Consider the following 12,500-nt stretch of genomic DNA (forward strand, 5'->3'; position numbering starts at 1 on the left):
CACACACACACACACACACACGTACACAACCACAGACACACACGCATGAACAAGAACCACAGACACACACATACACACACACACGACTCACCAACACACACAGACACACACATTAACTGGTGGACAAACACCATAAACACCATTAAAATAAACACAAACTTTCACTGCATTCATAGGGACATCACACACATGCTAAATACACACATGAAGCCAGCACACAAACACACCCATGCACACATTTTCCCTTGCCTGACAGACTTGCCTTCTTTTCTAAAAGTGCATTTCCAAAAGAGAGAGAGCACATATTGAAAAGATATTAAAAAGAGGGAAAAGAAGAGGGTCCACCGCACCAAATCAGATAACCGTTTCCTGGTCATTAGAGGCAGGTTTGGAAGTGTGTGAGTGTGTACATTATGTGTGTGAGAATGTGTATGAGAGTGTGTATGAGAATGTGTGTGAGAGTGTGTGTGAGGATGTGTGTGAGAGTGTGTGAGAGAGTGTGCGTGAGTCGCTCCATTACTGAATGGCCTTCCATTCTGGCTCACACCACAGGCCCTCACAAATCATCAAGAACAGCCTGGGAGGCCACACACACACACACACACACACACACACACACACACACACACACACACATAACACACTCAGACACGCACATATAACACACTCAGACACGCACATATAACACACATACTCATCACACATCCAAACTCACATGAATAACATACTCACACAAATACTTTTACAGCACACATACACATCAAGACATATACATTATCAAATTAATCTATCACACAAACACACACAAACACACCCTCCCCACACACACACTCTAAACACACACACACTCACACACACACACACACAAACACACCCACTAAAAATAGAGATAAAGACAGAATATTCATTATTCCATTGGCCTGGCTTCGTTCTTCGTTCTTCTGCCATTCACAGTACCATGACAGCCAGGAAGGTGAAAGCTACTCTGTCCTGTAGCATCTGCAGTCAGACTGCCTCAGCATCTTCACTGAGAGAGGAACAGTTGACTCATGGGCACTTACAAGCGACAGGTGTTTGTTTTGCTGGACAGGACGGGACACCCGTCTGAGTGGAAGCTGAGAGCTAAGAGCCATTCTTTTTTACATCCTGTAGTGAGGCATTAGTGGTGAGCACTTTATGTGCCTGTGTGTGTGTGTGTGTGTGTGTGTGTGTGTGTGTGTGTGTGTGTGTGTGTGTGTGTGTGTGTGTGGGTGGTAGGTGAGGGTTTAGACGATAGATCGTAAAGCACCCAGAGGACAGGGAGTGGGTGGGTTGGTGGGTTTGGGGGTGGCGTTCGCTGATGACGGCATACTGACGACCGTTCCGTCCATTACAGTGACACGGTGTCACCGAGAGAACCGTCGACACACCAACGGGCCAGTGAGTAACATTATTTATTACCCTTCAACTCCAGCTAATATAGCAGCCCGGAACCACGGCAGCCATATTTCTGCTCCCGTCATCTCCTATGGTCTCTACATTCCAACTGCGTGGGCCTTCACTTATACTAATCGCCCAAGGTGCACCAGAGGCCAGACAGACAGCCTTCGTCACCATCGTCATCATCATCATCATTATTATCATCATCATCACGCTAATGAAGTTATTCTTGACTTCTCCTGCTGCCTCCCACCTTGTGATGAGCAGCTGAAAGAGGCATGTTTTTATCTTTCACAGCCCTGTCTGAATACTGAGGGAGGCATACAACTGCAATCAAGCTCCTAGCCATGACATTAGCAATCACAGAGTGGAAAACCACATGTGTCCTGCATTCCTAGAGAGCGTCTGTAAAGTGGATCTGATTCCCTCGCTGTAAATATGAGGCTGTAATTTGGAAATCATAGGTGTCCATGGTGCATCAGCACTCCGCAATGCAACCACACGCAATCCACACACTGGAGATGTAAAACCGCCTGAGTGTGTGTGTGTGTGTGTGTGTGTGTGTGTGTGTGTGTGTGTGTGTGTGTGTGTGTGTGTGTGTGTGTGTGTGTGTGTGTGTGTGTGTGTGTGTGGCCTGCTGTCTGCTCCGTCCTGGCGCACAGGGCTCCTCTAGGCTTCAGACAGGGTGAGAGACTCCCACCCCGGACTCCTACACAAGCTAAGTGGTAACAGGCTCTGGGGCTACAAAAATAAACTTCAGACTTCACGTCCATTGTTCCCCGATGCATGTAGCCAGTTGTTCATCCAGAATTCCACAATTAAGCAGGAATGTTGAATAATGTTTGTAGTGCAGCCCACAGCAAGTCTCTCTAGACATACCATAATCAAACAAAAATAAGCAGCCACTTGGGGAGCTTCTTTGCTCTTTTTCACATTTCTTTGCTTCTTCTTTATTTCCCCCCTTTTTCTAGCTTTAAACGACAGTCCAAAACAATTCCCTTTCGAAGAATATTTAACATAGCGAAAAAGCCGGAGCTTGCCAATATTTGGCTTGGGTGATTCTGTCTCAGATATCAGCACCCTGGTAATGAATGACCTCCTGGTGATTGGAGTGGACTAACAGACGGCATAAACAAATGAGCACCTGGGTTTCTTTTTGTTCTCGGTGATGTCACCGCGGCGGCCGCACACAGAGCTATTAAACAGTCATTTCAACTACTTCAGGAATGCTGCTGGAGACAACACTCTGGCCTAGCGCTTAGCCAACATGCATAACTGAGAACAGCAACAAGAGAGCAGCGCTTGTCTTCCTACTTCAGACGCCCCTCAAACCCCAGCGCAATTCAAAACAGAAAAAGGTCAGCTGAGGAAGGTAGTGTTCTTTGGCCCGTAAAACCTTAAACATCTCACAAGATTGACTGCATTCTACACAGGAACATTGGCATGGGATGTTCAGAGAAATATCGCTTAGCTTTGATGAACTACTGTGGCAGGTCCAAAAGTTCTCCTAATGATGGGATCAGACTGCACAATATTTTTGTTTTGACAATGGTCACCATGTCAGATTATGCCATAGTGATGCCATGAATTATTGTCTCTCTTGCTGTGTCTGTGTTTTGGTCTTGGAGAATCCAACTCCAACAGTTTGTGTCTTTGCGTGAGTTCCAAGGTCATCGGGGAGGAAAGTTTAAAAACTGTCAATCATGCACTATGTGTGATGCTGGCAGTCTTCTGTTTTGAAAAAAGAAAGAAGAACTGTGTCATGAAGAGGACAGTATGGGCTGTCTATCCTTCAAAGAGAACTTGAGGAAACAAATGTGTTATGGCAAAAACATCCCTATTTCTCTTTGTCATGTTTAGAGAGCACTCTGTCATCTTAGTGGTCAATATCAAGGAACATACCGTAGGAAGTTGTCAAACTAAGCAAGAAAATACAAACTATTTTGACATGCCAGACTAAAACTGTGTAAAAATCAGTCTGAATTCATGTAGTCTGATTCTGGAATTATGCTGAATCCTTTTCTCGTTTGTAGAAAGACCATGAGTGCCTTTCACTCTGAAACGCATCTTGTGGATCCAAGCCGGACCCAGCCAAATATGGTATAGGGGTCCAGACCCAGCCACTAGAGGATATGGTATAGGGGTCCAGACCCAGCCAAATATGGTATAGGGGTCCAGACCCAGCCAAATATGGTATAGGGGTCCAGACCCAGCCACTAGAGGATATAGTATAGGGGTCCAGACCCAGCCATCCAGACCCAGCCACTAGAGGATATGGTATAGGGGTCCAGACCCAGCCACTAGAGGATATGGTATAGGGGTCCAGACCCAGCCACTAGAGGATATGGTATAGGGGTCCAGACCCAGCCACTAGAGGGTATGGTATAGGGGTCCAGACCCAGCCACTAGAGGATATGGTATAGGGGTCCAGACCCAGCCACTAGAGGGTATGGTATAGGGGTCCAGACCCAGCCACTAGAGGGTATGGTATAGGGATCCAGACCTCTCATTAAGCTCTTTGAGTACAGGCTAAAACAAACGCTCATTGATTGTATACAAATATTTACCTAAAGAGCAATCAAAACTCATCACGCAAAGACTACTGCAAGTCGTGCCAAATGAGGGTCATAAAGGATCACAGAAACGCACATATCCACGGGCAATAGTCTTGAGGATGGCAACCATAGTTCCAGATGATGGCATCAAACCAAAACTACTCAGCAGGATTGTAAACAACTTGTGCTTTTTTTCCCTGTCCCTGCCAGCCTCAGGTAGTTATGCTTAAAAAATCTAATTTCCTTTCGTTTCAAAACACTCTCGCAGCAGTGTAACGTAGCGAAGCCCTTAAAAATCAAGAGCAATAAGAGCTCCAGCACACCACACCAGAGTCAGGCACCATTTCCCCTCTGAGGAATACTCTGCCCCCGCAAAAATGTTTCTAGAAGGTTTCCTGGAGAGCCGAGCACATAGAACCCTGGAGCGTTAAATGAGTATGGCGAGTCAGGGAGACTGCTATGACCCGTAATTACCTTTACAGTCTATCTAGGGAGCAGTTGGCTCACTACAGACCCACTCTCTGCTCCATTCATCCTTGACAGCACCATCAGGTATCATAACAGTGGAGGAGGAGGCAAACTGAAAAAGGCACATTGTGTTGCCACCATAAGCTTTAAAAGATTTTGCACCGAGGGCTGTTCGAAATTAAAGGGGTGAAAGAAAAATATGGATTCCCAGAAGTGAATCCACTTTAGCGCTTCAGGGCAGAAGGCAAAAACAGCCGGTGTGCACTTAGCATTGTGCGCCTGCATGTGTTAAAGTGTTACCATGAAACAGAAACCCACAGAAGTCCTCATGTCTTATTGCACGACAGAATCTCAATTTTTGGCTTTACCTGTGCTGGGACGCTGGGTTAAAGCAGGTTTTGGTGACGTCTGTTATGTTCGGGTTGCAGCAGTCTCCGCCATCGTAGTAGAAGATGTCCAAGTTGCACTCGGGGTCACATTCTCCATTGCCCTGCTTGTGCTGCGGGCAGCGGGTACGCTGGCTGCGGCAGTAGCCTGCATCAAAGCCCGTGAGAGTGTGGTTGCACTCCAGGTCGCACTCCTCGTCACCCACCTTGTTGATGTCGCAATTGGCCAACACCAGGCGGTGGCTCAGGGAGGAGTTGGTGATGTTAAGCACGCTCAGCTCCCAGCTGATGTTGTAGATGCTGAAGGCCTCGTTCAGGTGCTGGTGCTGGAGGTGGATCTGCTGGTCTGTGACCGTGGGCTTACGCCGCTCATCGTCGAAGATGTTCACAACGCGGTAGCGCACTACCTTTGGTTGACGGAAACTCCAGAAGCGGTTGTAGTTGGTCACCACCTCCACGTTGTCGCACACCGTCTGACCACAGGAGGGGGGCTCCAGGGTGGTGTCCAGCGAACCCCCGCCAGGGCCCCCCATCCCCGCCCGCGGACCCTCATCCGCCTGCGGGAAACTACCATCCTTCACCGGCAACCACTTCCGAGGTCTCCCCTCGAAGTTCTCCCGGATGACCAGGTGTGCCAGGTCCTCGGCCACGTCCTGGCGGCCGTGCATATCTTTGTTGATGTCCTTCTGCGAACGCGCGTGCCGCCACAGGCTAAGCCGCTCAACCGCGCCCCGATAGTTGTGGTTCAGGGCGTTGCCCCCCATCATCAGCACCTTGCACTTCTTGGTGAGGTGGCTGAAGACGTCTCCCGACTGTTCACGACTCACAGCCACCTGTGCACCATTGACGAAAAGCTTCATGTAGAGCCCGTCGTAGGTGACGGCTACATGTGCCCATTGGTTAGGCATGTAGCGGGCATTGGCATGGATGGAGGTAACCTTGTGGGCGCGGTCAGTCTTCAGGGAGAAGAAGAATCGCGGGTCGCGGTTGCCCTGCTCGCTGACCGCTTTGATGCCCAGGAGCCAACCTCGATCACTGGATGCATAAAAACATTTATCGAACAAGCCTGCAAAACAGACGAAAACACATTAGATTCAATTTTGTTCAGATGGACACATAGGGCACTTATTGAACAAGCCTGCAAAGCAAAAAAGAGAAAGAACATCGATGTAAATGTTATTAAAAAGGACACATACATTTTTTAATGGACTAAGAATTTTGTTATAATAGCCACAGAGTGTGAAACACTTCAAACGGACCTGGAGGATAAACCAGTGGTCATTACAATATGGAAACTGTCCTGAGACACAGAAACAAATGGCCACTTTACAGGGCTTCTGCTTTCTACAGAATTCCCCAAGTGCATCTCAAATAGTGTCTCCAGAATCAGGGGCCTGCAAGGGATGGACTTTTAAGTCCCACTCCCACAATACTGTCTAAATTTTGTCACGCTCTCGCCCTCATCTTTCACGTATTGTCCTGCTCCCGTCCGCAGATGGACGTTTACACGGGATAGATTTGGTCAGTCCCGCTCATGTCCGCTCCCATGAGTAATGCATATAAAAAACACCAATTGGTGTTGGCCAATTGGTTTACGTAAAACGCAAAAAAAATCTAACTTTCATACAATTATTAATATTTTGTTGTAGTACCACGCCTCATATCTTTCTCCCCCCCCCCTGCACATGCATCAGTTTCTTCGCACTCCCAATCAAAATGAATGCTGCGCTGTTCTGCACTTTCTGCTGGAGCACTTTCTGCTATGCACAACCATCCGTCTTAGAGGCTTCTGTGGGTCGGTATTTCTGACCAAAATCACGGCTCTTCCCCCTCTTTGAAACCAGACAGCTCATCACAGACACCCAATCATCCTTAGTTTAAATGTGCATTGCCCATGTTTACTAGTGTTGAGGGGAAAACTGACAGAGTAAAACATTTAAAGAAGGTGTAATTGTGAGAAATAGTTACGTGGTGTTCCAAGAGTCATTATCTTATCCTGTTGACACAGTGAGCTGTAGAGAACCACATTCATTTTCAACATTTGCTCTAAAATGGAGGTTGATGGAACAAAAACATATTTTCCCCCAGAAGCTGTAATATGCTAGAGGCACCAAAACAGCTTATTTCACTCATAAAGCATACAGCTCAGGTAATTGGTTTATCCATGAGAGGGGAATTTTCTTAAGGTGTGTGTGTGTGTGTGTGTGTGTGTGTGTGTGTGTGTGTGAGTGTGTCAAATCTGCACATAAACACACTAAGTGTGTGCAGTGCAGTTCCATGTGTGTTGATGTTGTGTTCTCCACAAGTAAAACCATCTGATGTGTTGGCACGTCCATGTTTGTGTATGTGCATGCGGGGATGGGAGAGAGCATCATTCAATACGTCAGTTTAGGAGCTGGGAGATTTCGCAGAGAAAACCATAAGAAAGCCAATCAAAGCCTTTGCATATACACGGCTCACACACACACAAACACCAGAGAGCAGTCATTCATCAGGTCCTCATGATCCAACCAAGCCACTTCAAAACAATCACATTGCAACCTCCAATCATCGAACAAGTCCTGACTCTCTCCCTCTCCTCTCCTCAGACACAATGGCAACACCTTTTAAGGAAACCGCTTAGCAGAAGATTCCTTCAATCCTTTACTTGCCTGCGGTGTGGATGGTACAGTCAAAACCTGCATAAACCCTTGGCTGGATACTTAAAACACACACACACACACACACACACACATACACACACATTTTTGGCTCTTGACACCCTGAGACGTTATTTAATTTATGACACACCGGGCTGTGAGAATTTTCTCTGTTTTCTTTTTTATGTCTTACCAAATGGTTTTGAGGTGGTTCCCCCCAGGTCAACATCAGAGGCTGAGCCAGGCACAGTACATATGGGTGCACCCTGAGGGCCTTGGCTGTGGAGTATTACAGGCTTTCATGAAACTGGAGGAAAAGCCTGCCATCTATCAGCCGACTAAAAGGTGTGCTTAAACGCCTGCGGGGCTCACTATGTAAACAGCTGTCATAATTCTGCCACGCTCAATTAATCTAACACATTACATTTTTCCAGCCTATACTGCCTCGGTTGGACAAGCACACACACAAACACACACACACACACGCACACATACACAGGTATTTTGAGCAAAGAATGACTCCTCCCTGGTTTAAAGGCAACACATTCCCATTTGTCAGGAGGAAAAAGAGCACTTATAAAGCAGTCTGATGGAAAGTCGTATGTACACGTTCACACACAGAAGTATGTGCTCCATTTTGTGTTAAGCTGGTGGCCCCTCAGTTGGGCTTAAACTATCCCTTTAATTGCAATCAGTTGGGCTGGAGCTATCCCTTTAATTGCAATCAGTAGGGCTGGAGCTATCCCTTTAATTGCAATGATGGGAAACCTGTGCTGGAAAATGGCATTGGTGTAAAGACTGTGTGAGGTATCTAAAACAACAAAACTGAAAGGAATAAAACCGTGTGGACTCTCTGTACGTGGCAAAACTGACAGGGGTTGCGGGTGAAGGCCATGCTTTGGTGGGTGAAAAGGTAAGCCTCATCTCTCTTGCGGTCCGTCAAGTGCCAGACCATTAGAGGTAGGTTGGTTTTGTCACACACGCAAGTGCACGTGCACACGCACACGCACCTCACACGCACTCACTCACTCAGAGACACCTTAATGACTCCCCTTCTTTCCATCATTTGAGTCTATCTTATGTTTAAGGAACTGGGACCGTAGCTGGGTGCATAACAGAAGCGAGCTGGAACATCAGAGTAAACCCTAGAGGTTCAAGCATACTCTCTCCAGCTCCGGAAGAGAGTTCAGCTGGGCGCAGCGAGCGTGGTGACTACCACAGCAGAATTTGCTGTCAAAGGATCACCTGGAAGGTGGAATTTTCCACAGATTCCAGCACTGCTCCCAGACCCTCCAGTGAACTAAGTCAGAGCAAACAACCCTGAAAAGTAAGGCTTGGCTTTTCTCAATAGACTTGCACTAGACAATAACAGACATTGTACTGTTTTTTTTTTTCATCTACATTTTGACTTATAGTTGCTGTATCAAAACGTTCTCATTTTCTCGAGATTTTTACTCGACTTCCGGTGACTTCCATTTGGTTTCTTATGACACGTGAATTCTAAGGAACAGATGAGTGCGTACTGGGAATTTGGTTAAAGTAAAACCCCACAACATACAAGTGTTCAAAAAGGTTTTGTAAAAAAAATATAACTGTAGGTGAATTGATCACTGGAAACAATTTCCCTTGGAAAATAAAGAAAATTTAAGATTGCATAATTCTTGCTCCCCCACTATGAGACTCATCCAAAACAATCCCAATGCAAGAGTCCTGTATGAGACCGAGTGCAGGGCCAGCATGGGCAGCCCTGACTCAGCCATGCTGGTGGCTAATCAGCGCTATCTGCTACAATGGCCATTGCTTATCAGCACATCTTCCATGGGAAAAGAGATCTCTCTCCCAGAGCAACACCAGCAGTTGTTTGTTCTTAAGAGCCCATTGCGAATGGGATAACCTCTGCTGACCCGATGACAGTCTTATAGGTCATGAAGAGCACTTCATGACCTATAAGAGCACTTTACACAACTAATTGGGGCTTTTCACTTTTTTTGTTGATTCAATTAGCATGAGATCTTAGAGTTCGTACTTGTTACTGTCTCAGATGTATGACATATGGATTCAGTGGTGAGATAAAATAAACACCCTCACGTGCTGCTAATGGTTCTGATTGTCTGAGCCATGACATAGTTTAACAACGGTCTCAATGACCTCTCAACAGAGATAAAGCCACAGCACAGATCTCTACTCATAAACGACAGATGTCTTACTGTCTCTAAGTCTGTGCTGTCTTAGACCTATAAAACACAATCTTTCTGTCTTTCATGTCTTTAAGATGAGACGTGCATATGGTCTGGAATGAGAATTGCCGACGGGAATCCTGCTTCATTTAGTGGTGGCACCAATAAATAAAGATTGTTGTTGTTTACGATTTTCTATCAGTTCTCACCACACAACGACGTCTCATCTTTGCTCCTTGAATGTCGATATGTAATGGTATGGAGTTATTGAAACTTACTACGTGTAAAAAAGACTAGAAATTGAATGTTTATTTTTGCCTCGAAAGTTGCACTGGGTGCCTTTAAGTAATAAAGAGTCATAGGAAGAAAAGCCTATGCATTATGCTTTCCTTTCGAGAGAAGGCTCAAACATTTCGCCGTCTAAGTCCTTAAGCCGGAGTTTTAATTTAAGATTTCTCTAAAGTGCATCCATAGATTTTGTTAATTCTTTGTGTATTGATCTTTCAGGTGTGGTATTGTATTATAAAAACGGAAGTGGTACAGTATATATAATATGCAAACAGCGTGAATAAGGACATTCATGAACTTTAAATGGAGTGAACTTAAGTCAATGTACACCAAAACCTGAGAATAGCCAAGTAAAAAGAAGTGACAGATAGCTTGACAACAGCTTGAGAGCAGATAGCTTGATACCTCAGGTAATTGTGAATGTGTTTAATTAGGTGATCATTAACTCTTTTAGTTTTGGTCTGTATGTCAATGACAATATCACCATGATTCTTAAAATCTTTTGGGGGGGCCTACTCTGTCACTGTCAAGACTGGCCCTGTCTGAATTACACAACTGAAGCGTCCTAATAGATGTCATTAACTCAAAAAGTGAAAACCTTTATTGACTAGTTCTCCAGCCGGGCATATCGTTCTGTTTACCTTCGAGAGGAACACAATTAGACAAGGCTGGGCAAGATGACTGTCCATGTCTGATTTTCTGACATCAAGATAAATCAGTGATCAATGTGTTATTTGGCTGACTAATCCTAATTTAACCAATAAATTGCATCTGGCCCGGCCATCGGCATTGCAAAGCGCTGTTTAGACTGAAAGGGGAAACGACATTTACCAAGACTGAGTACAAGCATGTGTGTTTGTCAAACATGAAGATATCCTGAGTCCTTAGGCAGCCACTTTGTTCCTTTTGAGCGATTTCAGGCAGTGACTTGTATAGTAAACACGAGGCTAAATGGCCCCAAGCTTGGCACTCCAGTCTCCCCTCCATTATGAAATAGAAATATGATACCCTCAAAGAAAACAACAGCAGAGACCACGATAACAGCCAGCAAAACAACAACAAGCATGGGACCAGCTGTAGAAAACAACATTGGTTTCTGTCAAAACAACAGGATGGGGCAGCCTTATGTCTCCGTTCTTAGAGTCAGGAGTTGGATTTAACAGATTAGGCACTATTATATTTGCTCGACAGCATTTTTCCTCCCTCCCGTGAGAATTCAAGAATGCAGGTCTAAGAGGATGGCTGATTTAACAGCAGAGAAATAGAGCCACACACTTCAGAGAATTAGATCCTCAGCGCGCGATGAAAATTGCAAAAGCAAAACGAGAGCTTGAAAATATCCACGACAGGATTAATACCTTTGCACCCCGCGTAATACCCTCTAATACATGCATGATCGATTACGACAGTTTATGCTCCATTCGTCCGTTATGCAAATGCCTTTGGTTGGGCTGGCTGGCTGCTTGAGACATCGTTCAATACCGATGATGTCATTCCCACGCATGAAACTGCTGACAAATATCTGAAACAAAGTTACCCTGGCTGGTTTCCTAATGCAGCAGCCCGAGCCGATACGCCAGGAGCTGAAGACTGTGCTTGTTAGTGTTTCACACATTGAATGTAGTAGGCTATCACACGCTGCCGCTTGAAGATCACAAACAAGCCTAGTTTTGTGACTGCTACGCTCTCTGTTGGCAGTGCAGGGAATCATAGTCGAATCGAGTCACTTTCGCTCCAGACCGAACCACATGATGAAATCATACATTTAAAAAAAGGCTACTTCATTTGAGTCAGTTGTTGGTTTATGTGTTCCATTTGCATCGACATTCTGTAACAGTTACGGAGGTGCAAATAATTGCAGGTCATCAAGTATTGTACTTTGTAGTAGTGTTACATGTAAGTGTACGCCTGACAATAAAATATGCTACTGCTTAATTTGGGGAGTCTTTCAGTGATTTCTACCGTTTTGGTTGCAGACGAAGAGGAGTTCAGAGAGGATATGAGCAACTCTCAACCAGGAGGCGGGACAGCCTCATATAACTCCGACGTAAACACAGCCAAAAAATGGAGTAAAAAACTGTACGTGGTGGGAGGAAAACCCTGGAAAACTACTCTGGTACTGTAACTCTCCAGCCAGTTCATAGCAGTTTACCGTGGAGTATATGAGTATCGCGTATCGAATGAAGAGCATACATGCACGAGCCAATACAAATGCAGACATAAGAGGTTTCGAAGCACAGGCAACCTGCTTTACGAAACGGATAAATAGGCTAGTAATATTTCTTTAAGGCTTTGGTGCATTGTGCTTAGAATATACACACAGTCAACAACAAATTGGAATTGGCTCGGTAAACATAGGCGTTCTACAATTACTCTACTTTTAAGCGACCATTGACCAATGATGAACTCGACACAAGAATATGGCAGAGGTAGAAAAGGCTATTACTAACATTATGAGACCTGTTTTGTGAACTGTCCTGATTTTCACCTTTTGTTAATGAGAGGTCTGGCTTTTTGAAGTGTGTCCCCCTGCTCTGGTCTGTCACCTCACTCAAAGCATAAAGCACT

At 45.3% G+C, this 12,500-nt stretch overlaps 1 protein-coding gene across 1 annotated transcript in view; it reads right to left on the bottom strand.

The window, feature by feature from the left end:
* Positions 1-12,500, bottom strand: part of pappaa (pregnancy-associated plasma protein A, pappalysin 1a) — a gene marked incomplete at both ends in the record, with an annotated part of 103,324 nt that overhangs the window by 90,092 nt on the left and 732 nt on the right. Inside the window, one exon of the mRNA XM_080847303.1 lies at positions 4,811-5,894. Coding sequence (XP_080703429.1) covers positions 4,811-5,894 — 1,084 coding nt within the window. The remainder of the gene's footprint in view (positions 1-4,810; positions 5,895-12,500) is intronic.

This window comes from Sprattus sprattus (genome assembly GCF_963457725.1).
Source record: "Sprattus sprattus genome assembly, chromosome: 11".
Classification (NCBI taxonomy): Eukaryota; Metazoa; Chordata; class Actinopteri; order Clupeiformes; family Clupeidae; genus Sprattus; species Sprattus sprattus.